The sequence below is a fragment of the Electrona antarctica genome (assembly GCF_951216825.1).
Source record: "Electrona antarctica genome assembly, chromosome: 4".
In the NCBI taxonomy this organism is placed as follows: Eukaryota; Metazoa; Chordata; class Actinopteri; order Myctophiformes; family Myctophidae; genus Electrona; species Electrona antarctica.
The window spans coordinates 4050536-4064651 of record NC_136809.1 but is presented as its reverse complement, the minus strand read 5'-3'; the positions used below and the strand labels follow the sequence as shown (position 1 = coordinate 4064651).

Sequence of the window (14116 nt, the reverse complement as noted above, 5' to 3'; positions counted from 1 at the left end):
TCATCAATATATATTGTCAATTACTTCCATGAGAGGGGGAGAGGTGGTGGAGTTAGTTGCTTTAGCAGACATTTTGAGGGTCCAATGAAGTTGAGAGGTTTTGTCCAAAGCACTTTTTACTACTTTCCATTGGTTCAATATTTTCGAAACAACACACAGACGTACAGGGTGTTCAATAGCACTGATTTATGCCCCAAAAAAATCACCTCAAAAATGGAGTTGTGACGTTTCCTCCCGACAGTAACGAAAAGGAGAAGTTGCCCATGAAGTTCTGTCTGTGTTTTCAAGGCTCTCCAGACAGCGGAGGTCCAGAGAACATCCCTCCAGTAGGCGTGTTCTGGGACATAGAGAACTGCCACGTGCCCAGCGGGCGCTCGGCCGGCGCCGTGGTCCAGCGCATCCGCAGTCGCTTCTTCCAGGGACACCGCGAGGCGGAGTTCATCTGTGTGTGTGACATCAGCAAGGAGAGCAGGCCCGTCATCCAGGAGCTGAACAACTGCCAGGTAATGCCGACCGCAATGAATCCATACATCATCTTGTATTTAACCCATTTCGACCTGATACCAGATTCTACAAATGTCTTCTAAATCATGATAGTTTTCACAAAAACGTATGTTTCTATATCAGTTGTTCTCAAACTATTTAATGTCAAGGACCCCCAGAATTATATGTAATTGGCCGCCGACCCCCATCTGAAAATATGTTGTTCCAGGGACCCCCACAGTAGCAAAGATTTGAGTTAAAAACGTTCTCTCTGAAGGAATACATATTAAAAGATTTGCGTCACATTTTCATGATTTTTCAAAAATAGCAGATCTACAAGCTCATAGCGCGGCACTCGCCACGCTATGAGCTTGTAGATCTGCTATTTTTCAATAGCTAAAGTGTAACTTAATGCTTAAAACACCCTCTCTTGTTGAAACTCTGACTCCTTACTGCCAGGTGAAAAGAAGTGGCTGGTGACTACTAGCCACTTCCATGTGTATCGGAGGAGACCAACTCGTAGGGGTTGGAACTTGGCAGAGAAAATTCGGAATTGGCATAACAAATTGTTAGAAAACGGTTGGGGGGGGGGGGTTACATGATTTTTGCATGGGGAAAATAAAGGTGACTTCAGACAAGAGGCCGATCTCACGTGAACGTTTACTTCCTCAGGTCACCGTGGCGCACATCAACGCCACCGCCAAGAACGCTGCCGATGATAAACTTCGGCAGAGCCTGCGGCGCTTTGCGGAAACCCACACTGCGCCCGCCACCGTCGTCCTCGTGTCCTGTGAGTTCCCCTCAGCACCACAGAACTATGCCTCGTGTCCTGTGAGTTCCCCTCAGCATCACAGAACTGGGTCTAGTGTCCTGTGAGTTCCCCTCAGCATCACAGAACTGGGCCTCGTGTCCTGTGAGTTCCCCTCAGCACCACAGAACTGGGCCTCGTGTCCTGTGAGTTCCCCTCAGCACCACAGAACTGGGTCTAGTGTCCTGTGAGTTCCCCTCAGCACCACAGAACTGGGCCTAGTGTCCTGTGAGTTCCCCTCAGCATCACAGAACTGGGTCTAGTGTCCTGTGAGTTCCCCTCAGCATCACAGAACTGGGCCTAGTGTCCTCTGAGTTCCCCTCAGCACCACAGAACTGGGCCTAGTGTCCTGTGAGTTCCCCTCAGCACCACAGAACTGGGCCTAGTGTCCTGTGAGTTCCCCTCAGCACCACAGAACTGGGTCTAGTGTCCTGTGAGTTCCCCTCAGCATCACAGAACTGGGTCTAGTGTCCTGTGAGTTCCCCTCAGCACCACAGAACTGGGCCTAGTGTCCTGTGAGTTCCCCTCAGCACCACAGAACTGGGCCTAGTGTCCTGTGAGTTCCCCTCAGCATCACAGAACTGGGTCTAGTGTCCTGTGAGTTCCCCTCAGCATCACAGAACTGGGTCTAGTGTCCTGTGAGTTCCCCTCAGCACCACAGAACTGGGTCTAGTGTCCTGTGAGTTCCCCTCAGCACCACAGAACTGGGCCTAGTGTCCTGTGAGTTCCCCTCAGCACCACAGAACTGGGCCTAGTGTCCTGTGAGTTCCCCTCAGCATCACAGAACTGGGCCTAGTGTCCTGTGAGTTCCCCTCAGCATCACAGAACTGGGCCTAGTGTCCTGTGAGTTCCCCTCAGCATCACATAACTGGGTCTAGTGTCCTGTGAGTTCCCCTCAGCACCACAGAACTGGGCCTAGTGTCCTGTGAGTTCCCCTCAGCATCACAGAACTGGGCCTCGTGTCCTGTGAGTTCCCCTCAGCATCACAGAACTGGGTCTAGTGTCCTGTGAGTTCCCCTCAGCACCACAGAACTGGGCCTAGTGTCCTGTGAGTTCCCCTCAGCATCACAGAACTGGGCCTAGTGTCCTGTGAGTTCCCCTCAGCACCACAGAACTGGGCCTAGTGTCCTGTGAGTTCCCCTCAGCATCACAGAACTGGGTCTAGTGTCCTGTGAGTTCCCCTCAGCATCACAGAACTGGGCCTGTGAGTTCCCCTCAGCACCACAGAACTGGGCCTAGTGTCCTGTGAGTTCCCCTCAGCACCACAGAACTGGGCCTAGTGTCCTGTGAGTTCCCCTCAGCATCACAGAACTGGGCCTGTGAGTTCCCCTCAGCACCACAGAACTGGGCCTAGTGTCCTGTGAGTTCCCCTCAGCACCACAGAACTGGGCCTAGTGTCCTGTGAGTTCCCCTCAGCACCACAGAACTGGGCCTAGTGTCCTGTGAGTTCCCCTCAGCATCACAGAACGGGGCCTAGTGTCCTGTGAGTTCCCCTCAGCATCACAGAACTGGGCCTAGTGTCCTGTGAGTTCCCCTCAGCATCACAGAACTGGGTCTAGTGTCCTGTGAGTTCCCCTCAGCACCACAGAACTGGGCCTAGTGTCCTGTGAGTTCCCCTCAGCACCACAGAACTGGGTCTAGTGTCCTGTGAGTTCCCCTCAGCATCACAGAACTGGGTCTAGTGTCCTGTGAGTTCCCCTCAGCACCACAGAACTGGGCCTAGTGTCCTGTGAGTTCCCCTCAGCACCACAGAACTGGGCCTAGTGTCCTGTGAGTTCCCCTCAGCACCACAGAACTGGGTCTAGTGTCCTGTGAGTTCCCCTCAGCATCACAGAACTGGGTCTAGTGTCCTGTGAGTTCCCCTCAGCATCACAGAACTGGGCCTGTGAGTTCCCCTCAGCACCACAGAACTGGGCCTCGTGTCCTGTGAGTTCCCCTCAGCATCACAGAACTGGGCCTGTGAGTTCCCCTCAGCACCACAGAACTGGGCCTCGTGTCCTGTGAGTTCCCCTCAGCATCACAGAACGGGGCCATACGTCTAGAACGGGGTTCTGTATCTCTGATTGTCTCCATGAAGGCACACAGAACTGGGCCATACGTCTAGAACGGGGTTCTGTATCTCTGATTGTCTCCATGAAGGCACACAGAACGGGGCCAGCTGTCTAGAACGGGGTTCTGTATCTCTGATTGTCTCCATGAAGGCACACAGAACGGGGCCATACGTCTAGAACGGGGTTCTGTATCTCTGATTGTCTCCATGAAGGCACACAGGACGGGGCCAGCTGTCTAGAACGGGGTTCTGTATCTCTGATTGTCTCCATGAAGGCACACAGAACGGGGCCAGCTGTCTAGAACGGGGTTCTGTATCTCTGATTGTCTCCATGAAGGCACACAGAACGGGGCCATACGTCTAGAACGGGGTTCTGTATCTCTGATTGTCTCCATGAAGGCACACAGGACGGGGCCAGCTGTCTAGAACGGGGTTCTGTATCTCTGATTGTCTCCATGAAGGCACACAGAGATGCAATCGCATTCAGCAGTGGGTTTTCAACCCTTTTCATGTCGAGGTCCATTATTTATTCTGCATTTGAGCCACGGAACCACCGTTTGATGAGATCTTAGCCTCTCTGACTCAGATTTCGTCCACAATTCCATGCTGTATTGATGTTGGTACCATTAGGAGAGATAACAGCCAAATGTTGAATATAACAATTCCAATACATTCTCTATAACTAATGCAGATGTTTAACAATAATTTAACTATGTCAAATGAAACCAAATGGACCCGTAAGGGTCTATAAGGGTCCCTTTGGTTACCAACTCCATAATTTTAGCTGGAACCCCCTCAAAGACCACTGGTTGAAAGCCCCTGGCGTACAGCACACCACAAGCTGAACTGACGCCAATCATCGCTTAATGTTGGCACATGATTTAAGATGATATGCAAATCACAAGGAAAGCAATTGTACTCAACAGGAAGCCTGAAGATATTCAACAGGAAGCCTGAAGATATTCAACAGGAAGCCTGAAGATATTCAACAGACGCTTCATGATACAACTTGCTTATTAACCCATTTAGGCCGGACGTTGAAATAAAATAAAAAGTCTTCTAAATCATGACATTTCTCTGAAAAACCTCATGTTTCTGTATCGGTGGTTCTCAATATTTAATTATATGTTATATGTTACATTATATGTAATATTAGCCGCCGACCCCCATCTGAAAATAATGTTGTTCCAGGGACCCCCCCAGAAGCAAAGATTTGAGTTAAAAACTGGAACTCTGAAAGAATGTATAGGCAATGATTTGAGGCACATTTTAACGATTTTTCAAAAATAGCAGACCTACAAGCTCGTAGCGCGGCACTCGATGCCACGCTACAAGCTTGTAGATCTGCTTCTTTTTCAATAGCGAAAGTATAACAAAATGGGTTCCCGCCCAGAATGGGTTAAAATAAAACACAATCATGTTTTGTAGTAATTCTTACACATTTTCCCCATAACTTGCAGCGGACGTGAACTTTGCCAGTGAGCTGAGCGACCTGCGCCATCGCCACGGGTTCCAGGTGATCCTGGTCCACGGCAGCCACACCTCCCCCGCCCTGCTGCAGCACGCCCATCGACACGTCGCCTTCGCCGAGATCACCGCCGACCTGCCGCCACGTATAGCCATCGATGCTCAGGTAGGACACACAGTCTGCTGGGGTTCGTCCCAATCCCCCAACGCTTGATTGTCCCATTCAGGACGGGAACCCCTTTTGGTGTTTTAACCCATTTTGGGCGGGAACCCCTTTTGGTGTTTTAAACATTATGTTATAATTTAGCTATTGAAAAATAGCAGATCTACAAGCTCATAGTGCGCCACCGAGTGGTGCGCTACGAGCTTGTAGGTCTGCTATTTTTTAGAAATCGTGAAAATATTTATTTCAGAAAACTGGAGGATTTAGATTTTTTTTTTAAATTTCGAGGTCAGGCCTAAATGGGTTAACACGAGGCCTGCCAGGAACATAGACACGTAGAATAGCGTAGCGTGCCACACCCGGAAAAGCCGTTTTAACAGCGATGTATTCTTTAATGCATGTTTTAATACGATCGTATCGAAAGCTACCGTTCATTAGCTCTGTTATGCTTCTGAGCCAATGGCCGCGGCCATTTTGAAGATGTGCGCGCAATCGCGCATCCACTTACATTGCCTGCTCTGTTTTCAGACGGCTGTATCTCACAGAAGCGACATTGGAGGGGTCGCTTTGTCCCAGACAAGCGTTTTCAACGGCCTGTAGCAGGCGCTGTGATACTCGCGGTCCACTTTTTCCACCACCGACCGAGAGAACAAGCACCAGCTTCGTCAACACACACGGAATGGTTTCATAGTAAAATGCGATTACGGATATTTGGCTCTTCAAAGTAAGTGTTACGCGCGATAAAACCCTGGCAGGACGCGGCGGAGGGATTGAATAATGGTAGCGGTCAAACGGTTTTAAGCATTACTAGCCCTTACCCGTTGTGAAATACTTGCCTCCTTGTAGCCGCGGGGGGTACTGCGCTCTGTGGCCGCGGGGGGTACTGCGCTCTGTGCCCGCGGGGGGTACTGCGCTCTGTGGCCGCGGGGGGTACTGCGCTCTGTGGCCGCGGGGGGTACTGCGCTCTGTGGCCGCGGGGGGTACTGCGCTCTGTGGCCGCGGGGGGTACTGCGCTCTGTGGCCGCAGGAGGTACTGCGCCCTGGGTGTGTTTTCGCATTTTTAATTCACTAATAAATTAATTATTAATTTATAATTTGTTAAATTGGAAAAAGGGCTTTGTTAAGACTATTATTATTGTCAATGCCTGTGTGAAAAGTGGGAGTGATTGGTGCAGGCAGTGAGGAGCTACGGCAGTCACAGTGACAGACAGACATTGTGAGAATTATAGTATGATGATGATGATATACTTTAGCTATTGAAAAATAGCAGATCTAGCAGGTCTAGCAGGCAGTTGCTATTTTTTTGAAAAATCATGAAAATGTGGCACAAATCTTTGAGTAAATATTCTTTCAGAGCGAACGTTTTTAACTCTAATCTTTGCTTCTGGGGGGGGGGGGGGGGGGGGGGTCCCTGGAACAACATATTTTCAGATGGGGGGGTCAGCGGCCAAATACAGATAATTCTGGGTGTCCTTGACATGAAAAGGGTTGAGCACCACTGACATAGAAACATAGGTTTTTCAGAAAACTGTCAGAACCCTTTTTTTTTTAGAATCGTCCTCCAGTCCAAATGGATTATTTGATCTTGGTCTTTTTCAGTGGATCAGTATAAATGACCACTATTATAATCCTCAGTATTCGTTTAACTGGAATGGAACCGATCCATTCACCTCTTGAGTTACAGAGCCTTAATAAAGGTCTATTTGGTTCCATTTGTACCTCTTGAGTTACAGAGCCTTAATAAAGGTCTATTTGGTTCCATTTGTACACTCTTGAGTTACAGAGCCTTAATAAAGGTCTATTTGGTTCCATTTGTACCTCTTGAGTTACAGAGCCTTAATAAAGGTCTATTTGGTTCCATTTGTACACTCTTGAGTTACAGAGCCTTAATAAAGGTCTATTTGGTTCCATTTGTACACTCTTGAGTTACAGAGCCTTAATAAAGGTCTATTTGGTTCCATTTGTACACTCTTGAGTTACAGAGCCTTAATAAAGGTCTATTTGGTTCCATTTGTACACTCTTGAGTTACAGAGCCTTAATAAAGGTCTATTTGGTTCCATTTGTACACTCTTGAGTTACAGAGCCTTAATAAAGGTCTATTTGGTTCCATTTGTACACTCTTGAGTTACAGAGCCTTAATAAAGGTCTATTTGGTTCCATTTGTACACTCTTGAGTTACAGAGCCTTAATAAAGGTCTATTTGGTTCCATTTGTACACTCTTGAGTTACAGAGCCTTAATAAAGGTCTATTTGGTTCCATTTGTACACTCTTGAGTTACAGAGCCTTAATAAAGGTCTATTTGGTTCCATTTGTACACTCTTGAGTTACAGAGCCTTAATAAAGGTCTATTTGGTTCCATTTGTACACTCTTGAGTTACAGAGCCTTAATAAAGGTCTATTTGGTTCCATTTGTACACTCTTGAGTTACAGAGCCTTAATAAAGGTCTATTTGGTTCCATTTGTACACTCTTGAGTTACAGAGCCTTAATAAAGGTCTATTTGGTTCCATTTGTACACTCTTGAGTTACAGAGCCTTAATAAAGGTCTATTTGGTTCCATTTGTACACTCTTGGAGTTAAACCATCACTCAGGACTTTCTTTAGTGCAGCGATCATCTCTCATCATTTCAGTCTGACTTTAACAAGGTCTGAGTAACGCAATTGGAATGTTGAAATATGTGAGCTTTTGTCAGCGAGTTATGCCACCTTGACAGCAAAAACCACATGGTCAGATTTTCATATGATCTGCTGCTTGTGTTCAGGGCTGGACTGGGACAAAAATTCGGCCCGGTCATTTTCGCGTGAATTTGGCCCAGACCGGCCCACCGTCCACAACCAGCGCGCAGATAGCAGAAACTCTACCGCCCGCTCCGTCGAGGCACACACACACACACACACACACAAACAAGCCCTAATACCACCACTTTTACAGAACAACATAAATGATACAAACCAAACAGACAACTACACAACCCTTTGTAGAGGGTCTATTTGTCACTCACTGATACAGGTACAGTGAAATTATCATGATGGCACTGGCAGAATGGCAGCAGGCCCGGACCTTTCCTGGTGGCCTGCCGCCTATTGGCCTACCTGTCCTGTCCAAATAAAAATGTTTTTTTTTTATTATCATGGCGGCCCCCTACCGGGAATATGCCCGGTACGTCCTGTGGCCAGTCCAGCCCTGCTTGTGTTGTGAAAAGGGGATAACTGCCTTCATGTCTTGTCACAAAGAGAAAAGAATCCAAACCCAGAGTGCGGCGCTGTTTCTCCCTCCTCCCTCCCTCCCTTCCTCCCCCCCAGCCTAGTTTCAACCTGCTCTATGTGCACAACCTTCCTGTCAACTGTGACAAGAACTTCCGGAACGCCGTGAAGGTGCGTCTCCGCCGCCTGTCGGACAACTGCGGCGGCAAGGTGCTGGGCGTGTCCCAGGGCACGGCCGTGCTCCGCTTCGGCAGCCAAGAGGCGGCCGAGCGCGCCCGCCGGCGCATGGACAACGAAGACGTGTTTGGCCACAGCATCAGCCTCTCGTTTTCCCCCCGGCCCAAAGACGATACGGCCCCAGAGTCCGAGCCACAGCTCCATGCTGCCGCCGCCATGCCCCAGTCCTGTCAGTTCCAGGACACTGTGCCCGTCCGTCCCCCGTCCCTACCCTTCTCCTTTCTGCCCCTGGAGAAGCTGCCCAGGTCGCCCCGGAGGCGGCGGCGAGCAGCCCGCCTCTGCCAGACCCCCAGCCTCATGCCCGAAAGGCCCTACAGCCCCCGGAGGGGCTGCAGTGGGCCTCCCGGCGGCGTCCCAGCCAAGCCCCATCAGGTCAGCAGCCGTGACAGTGCCTGCACCCCCACCACCACCCACCCCTAAAACTCCCCCCGATCGCCTATAAATCCCTGCCTGAGATTTGTGCATGACGCTTCTTAACTGATGTGCCGTGGTATCGCTTGTGCATGACGCTTCTTAACTGATGTGCCGTGGTATGACGCTTCTTAACTGATGTGCCGTGGTATGACGCTTCTTAACTGATGTGCCGTGGTATGACGCTTCTTAACTGATGTGCCGTGGTATCGCTTGCTGTGTGTTCTTCTTAACTGATGTGCCGTGGTATCGCTTGCTGTGTGTTCTTCTTAACTGATGTGCCGTGGTATCGCTTGCTGTGTGTTCTTCTTAACTGATGTGCCGTGGTATCGCTTGCTGTGTGTTCTTCTTAACTGATGTGCCGTGGTATCGCTTGCTGTGTGTTCTTCTTAACTGATGTGCCGTGGTATCGCTTGCTGTGTGTGTGATTCATCTGCTTAACCCTTCTCTGTGCTCGCAAGCAGCTTCTAGGTCTGATTAATCTGCCTAACCCTTCTCTGTGCTCGCAAGCAGCTTCTAGGTCTTAAACGAGTGCTCTTTCTGTTGCCGTCATTGCGTGATAGGCCCCCTTCTGTCTGATAGGCCCCCTTCTGTCTGATAGGCCCCCTTCTGTCTGATAGGCCCCCTTCTGTCTGATAGGCCCCCTTCTGTCTGATAGGCCCCCTTCTGTCTGATAGGCCCCCTTCTGTCTGATAGGCCCCCTTCTGTCTGATAGGCCCCCTTCTGTCGTGATAGGCCCCCTTCTGTCTGATAGGCCCCCTTCTGTCTGATAGGCCCCCTTCTGTCGCTGATAGGCCCCCTTCTGTCGTTGATAGGCCCCCTTCTGTCTGATAGGCCCCCTTCTGTCTGATAGGCCCCCTTCTGTCTGATAGGCCCCCTTCTGTCTGATAGGCCCCCTTCTGTCTGATAGGCCCCCTTCTGATAGGCCCCCTTCTGTCTGATAGGCCCCCTTCTGTCTGATAGGCCCCCTTCTGATAGGCCCCCTTCTGTCTGATAGGCCCCCTTCTGTCTGATAGGCCCCCTTCTGATAGGCCCCCTTCTGTCGTTGTCAATGTTTGTCTGGTTTTATGTTCCATTTGTCGTCTGTTGTGTGAAATATCTGTTAATCTAATATAGCTTGGTATGATTTAAATAATGTAGTTCTCCGCCTGCAGTGCCTTGGTATGATTGGCTGATTTAAATAATGTAGTTCTCCGCCTGCAGTGCCTTGGTATGATTGGCTGATTTAAATAATGTAGTTCTCCGCCTGCAGTGCCTTGGTATGATTGCCTACATCCATGTAGTTCATAATGTAGTTCTCCGCCTGCAGTGCCTTGGTATGATTGCCTACATCCATGTAGTTCATAATGTAGTTCTCCGCCTGCAGTGCCTTGGTATGATTGGTCTGATTTAAATAATGTAGTTCTCCGCCTGCAGTGCCTTGGTATGATTGCCTACATCCATGTAGTTCATAATGTAGTTCTCCGCCTGCAGTGCCTTGGTATGATTGGTCTGATTTAAATAATGTAGTTCTCCGCCTGCAGTGCCTTGGTATGATTGCCTACATCCATGTAGTTCTGTAAAGAATACTAACCTGACCATTGCTTTTTTTTTTTTCTTTGCCTAATCAAACAAAACTCAGGTGGAGTTCCATGCATGACTGAATATTTGCCATTTCCATGCCAATTCCTGTATTCTCTCCCCTTGCCTTGTTTTCATTCTCTCCCTTGCCTTGTTTTCATTCTCTCCCTTGCCTTGTTTAAGCTTGTTTTGAGCTAACAAACTGTTACTTTCCCCTGGTTGTGTTCTAACCTCCCGTCTGCCTGTGTCTCTGTGGTCCAGGAGCTGCTAGGTGGAGGTGCTGGTGGTGGAGGTGGTGGTGTGGAGAACAAGCCCAAGCTGGGCTTCCACCACCTGGACAAAGAGCGTACCGGCTCCTCCTCCCCCCACAGCAACGGGGAGACGGTGACCACAGAACAGCTGCCCAAGGCTGGCCTCATCGGGGAGTCCATGTACCGGAGAAGGTACTAGTTGGAATGATGACGTAAATCGAAGAGTAATGTGATTTTAATCTTTCGCTAAGAAATTGTGGATTAACTCTTCTGTCTCTCTTAACGTAGAAGAGAGTGCTCTAGTCCTCGCAGTGCGACAGACTCGTCGACGGAGCGAGGAGACTTCCATGTCAGCACGCCCTCTGCCTTCAGCAAGCTGAACCTCCACAGGAGCTTCAGCCCCCTGGTCCACACCCAGGGCACCTGGTCCCCCAGGTGAGTTTCAGTCCCCTGGTCCACACCCAGGGCACCTGGTCCCCCAGGTGAGCTTCAGCCCCCTGGTCCACACCCAGGGCACCTGGTCCCCCAGGTGAGTTTCAGTCCCCTGGTCCACACCCAGGGTACCTGGTCCCCCAGGTGAGTTTCAGTCCCCTGGTCCACACCCAGGGTACCTGGTCCCCCAGGTGAGTTTCAGTCCCCTGGTCCACACCCAGGGTACCTGGTCCCCCAGGTGAGTTTCAGTCCCCTGGTCCACACCCAGGGCACCTGGTCCCCCAGGTGAGTTTCAGTCCCCTGGTCCACACCCAGGGCACCTGGTCCCCCAGGTGAGTTTCAGTCCCCTGGTCCACACCCAGGGCACCTGGTCCCCCAGGTGAGTTTCAGTCCCCTGGTCCACACCCAGGGCACCTGGTCCCCCAGGTGAGTTTCAGTCCCCTGGTCCACACCCAGGGCACCTGGTCCCCCAGGTGAGTTTCAGTCCCCTGGTCCACACCCAGGGCACCTGGTCCCCCAGGTGAGTTTCAGCCCCCTGGTCCACACCCAGGGCACCTGGTCCCCCAGGTGAGTTTCAGCCCCCTGGTCCACACCCAGGGCACCTGGTCCCCCAGGTGAGTTTCAGCCCCCTGGTCCACACCCAGGGCACCTGGTCCCCCAGGTGAGTTTCAGCCCCCTGGTCCACACCCAGGGCACCTGGTCCCCCAGGTGAGTTTCAGCCCCCTGGTCCACACCCAGGGTACCTGGTCCCCCAGGTGAGTTTCAGCCCCCTGGTCCACACCCAGGGTACCTGGTCCCCCAGGTGAGTTTCAGTCCCCTGGTCCACACCCAGGGTACCTGGTCCCCCAGGTGAGTTTCAGCCCCCTGGTCCACACCCAGGGTACCTGGTCCCCCAGGTGAGTTTCAGCCCCCTGGTCCACACCCAGGGCACCTGGTCCCCCAGGTGACACCTTACAGAGTCCTAACCTACATGGGCAAGTAGGGGAGGACATCTCTAGGTGGCATGCCATGCCAATCCGATTCAGAGGGCTACGATTCCATTATAAATCGATTACTGATGCACCGTGATGTGTCAGATTTATTTCCGGGCGGAAACCCCATGTGGCGCAACTTTGGAATATACTTTCAGAGCGAATGTTTTTAACTCAAATCTTTGCTTCTAGGGTGGGGGGTCCCTGGAACAACATGTTTTCAGATGGGGGTCCGTGGCCAAATACAGATAATTCTGGGGGTCCTTGACATGAAAAAGGTTGAGCATCACTGATATAGAAACATAGGGTTTTTCAGAAAACTGTCAGGATTTTAGAAGGCATTTGTAGAATCGTCCTCGGGGTCTAAATGGGTTATTAAAAAGTTATCCTTTCCTCTCTCCGTCCGTCCGTTCCCGCCTCCAGGAGCGCGTCTCCCTGCCTGTCCAGCCGCTCCTCCCCCCTCCTGGCGGCCCCCCGCAGTCCCTGTCGCTCTGACGAGCCCTTCTCCGAGGGGGCCGACGTCCAGGTGACCAACCTGGACTACCGGATGTCCCGCAAGGACCTCCAGCAGGCGCTGCTCGACACCTTCTCCCGCTACGGCAAGGTGGGTTGTGGTGGTGCAGTGCAGGGTTTTTTCTTTATTTATTTTTACCAGCTGATTCGAAGAATCGGGCTGGTCTATATTAGGATGGGAAACTTGCAACATGAGATCGACACGAGATCATTCTGCTGAGTGTTGCCAAGTCTGCATATTTCCAGCCAGGTCTGCATATTCCAGCCTGCATATTTCCAGCCTAACGTGGAGGCTGCTTCGCTTATTTCTGTCACGACAGTTGGCAACACTGGCAACCATACTGCCGAGTACTTCTTGCTGAGTGTTGCCAAGTCTGCATATTTCAAAAGCCCACAAAAAAGACCTTTCAACACACTACTTACACACACTCCAACTCGCTTATAATTCGCGGACCTGGCAACACTGCCTCCCCTCGCGCCATTGGCTCAGACACACACGCACACACACACACACACACGCCTGGAAGCCACCGCCCACTGTGATCTCTCCTCAGGAGAAGAGAAACAGCGGAGGAGGAGGAGGAGGAATTGTCGCCTCACGATTTCGCTTATTCCTTCTACATCTCTGTATATAAAATATAGCTAACTCATCCAAACTCTTAGTTACATCAATATTGTTCTTCGCCAATAGTTGGATTGTGCCAAAGTATTACGCTTATAGAGTTCGCATTGGCCAATTCCATTGCCACGCACATTCACAGCCATTTCACATCGCGGTGGTTTGACCCAGAGCCAACTCATACAGTTACGACATTGAGGGGGCAGAAACCGAGCGCTCGAGCGCTGTTCATGCAGGCTGAACTGAACAGTTTCGGGAGACAAACGCAGCAGTTACTTATGCACCATGCTAATGCTTGCTAAAGCTAATGTTGACAGCCTGTGTGTGTGCGTGCTTGCAGCTATGGCTTGCAGGAGAGAGAGGCAGGCGGAGCGGAGGGGTCTCGTCTCGCGCAGCGTGTGTGTGCCCTCTTCCATGGCATTTGCAACAAACACAAACATTCTCCCATGTTGATAAGAGTATTTTGAAAAGCACTAAAGCAGTGGTTCTGAACCTGTGGTCTGGGGACCACCAGGTGGTCCCCAGCTACATGATGGAGACTTGGTAACCAAATGAACCCTTAGAGATCTTTAACTCTTGCGAGTACAATTAAACCAAGTGGGTCCTTTTGGTTCAATTTCACACTCAACAGTTGAAAAAATGTTAAACATCTGCATTACTTCTACACAATTTCAGAATGTAGCAAAATCAACTTGATCAACATTGGCCTGTTATCTCTCCTAATGGTACCAACATCAATACAGTTCTTTAGTTTGGGTCTGGAAGGCTAAATGTCATCAAATGGTGGTCCGTGGCTCAAATGCAGAATAAATAATGGGCCTTGATATGACAAATCTTGACAACCACTGATTTAAGGTATATTTAGAACGGATAAAAATATGCGATTAATTTGCGATTAACTATGGACAATCATGTGATTAATCGCGATTACATATTTGAACATATT

General features: G+C 50.3%; 1 protein-coding gene across 2 annotated transcripts in view; it reads left to right on the top strand.

Annotated features, from left to right (window-relative positions):
- The window catches only part of marf1 (meiosis regulator and mRNA stability factor 1), a 56933-nt gene that overhangs the window by 9879 nt on the left and 32938 nt on the right, over positions 1 to 14116 (top strand). The window contains exons 5-11 of one of the 2 annotated variants that reach the window (XM_079499643.1): positions 289 to 503; positions 1156 to 1273; positions 4802 to 4974; positions 8276 to 8785; positions 10646 to 10827; positions 10924 to 11070; positions 12462 to 12642. In XM_079499643.1, the coding sequence (XP_079355769.1) occupies positions 289 to 503; positions 1156 to 1273; positions 4802 to 4974; positions 8276 to 8785; positions 10646 to 10827; positions 10924 to 11070; positions 12462 to 12642 (1526 nt within the window). The remainder of the gene's footprint in view (positions 1 to 288; positions 504 to 1155; positions 1274 to 4801; positions 4975 to 8275; positions 8786 to 10645; positions 10828 to 10923; positions 11071 to 12461; positions 12643 to 14116) is intronic. The other variant, XM_079499644.1, reaches the window with a different exon arrangement.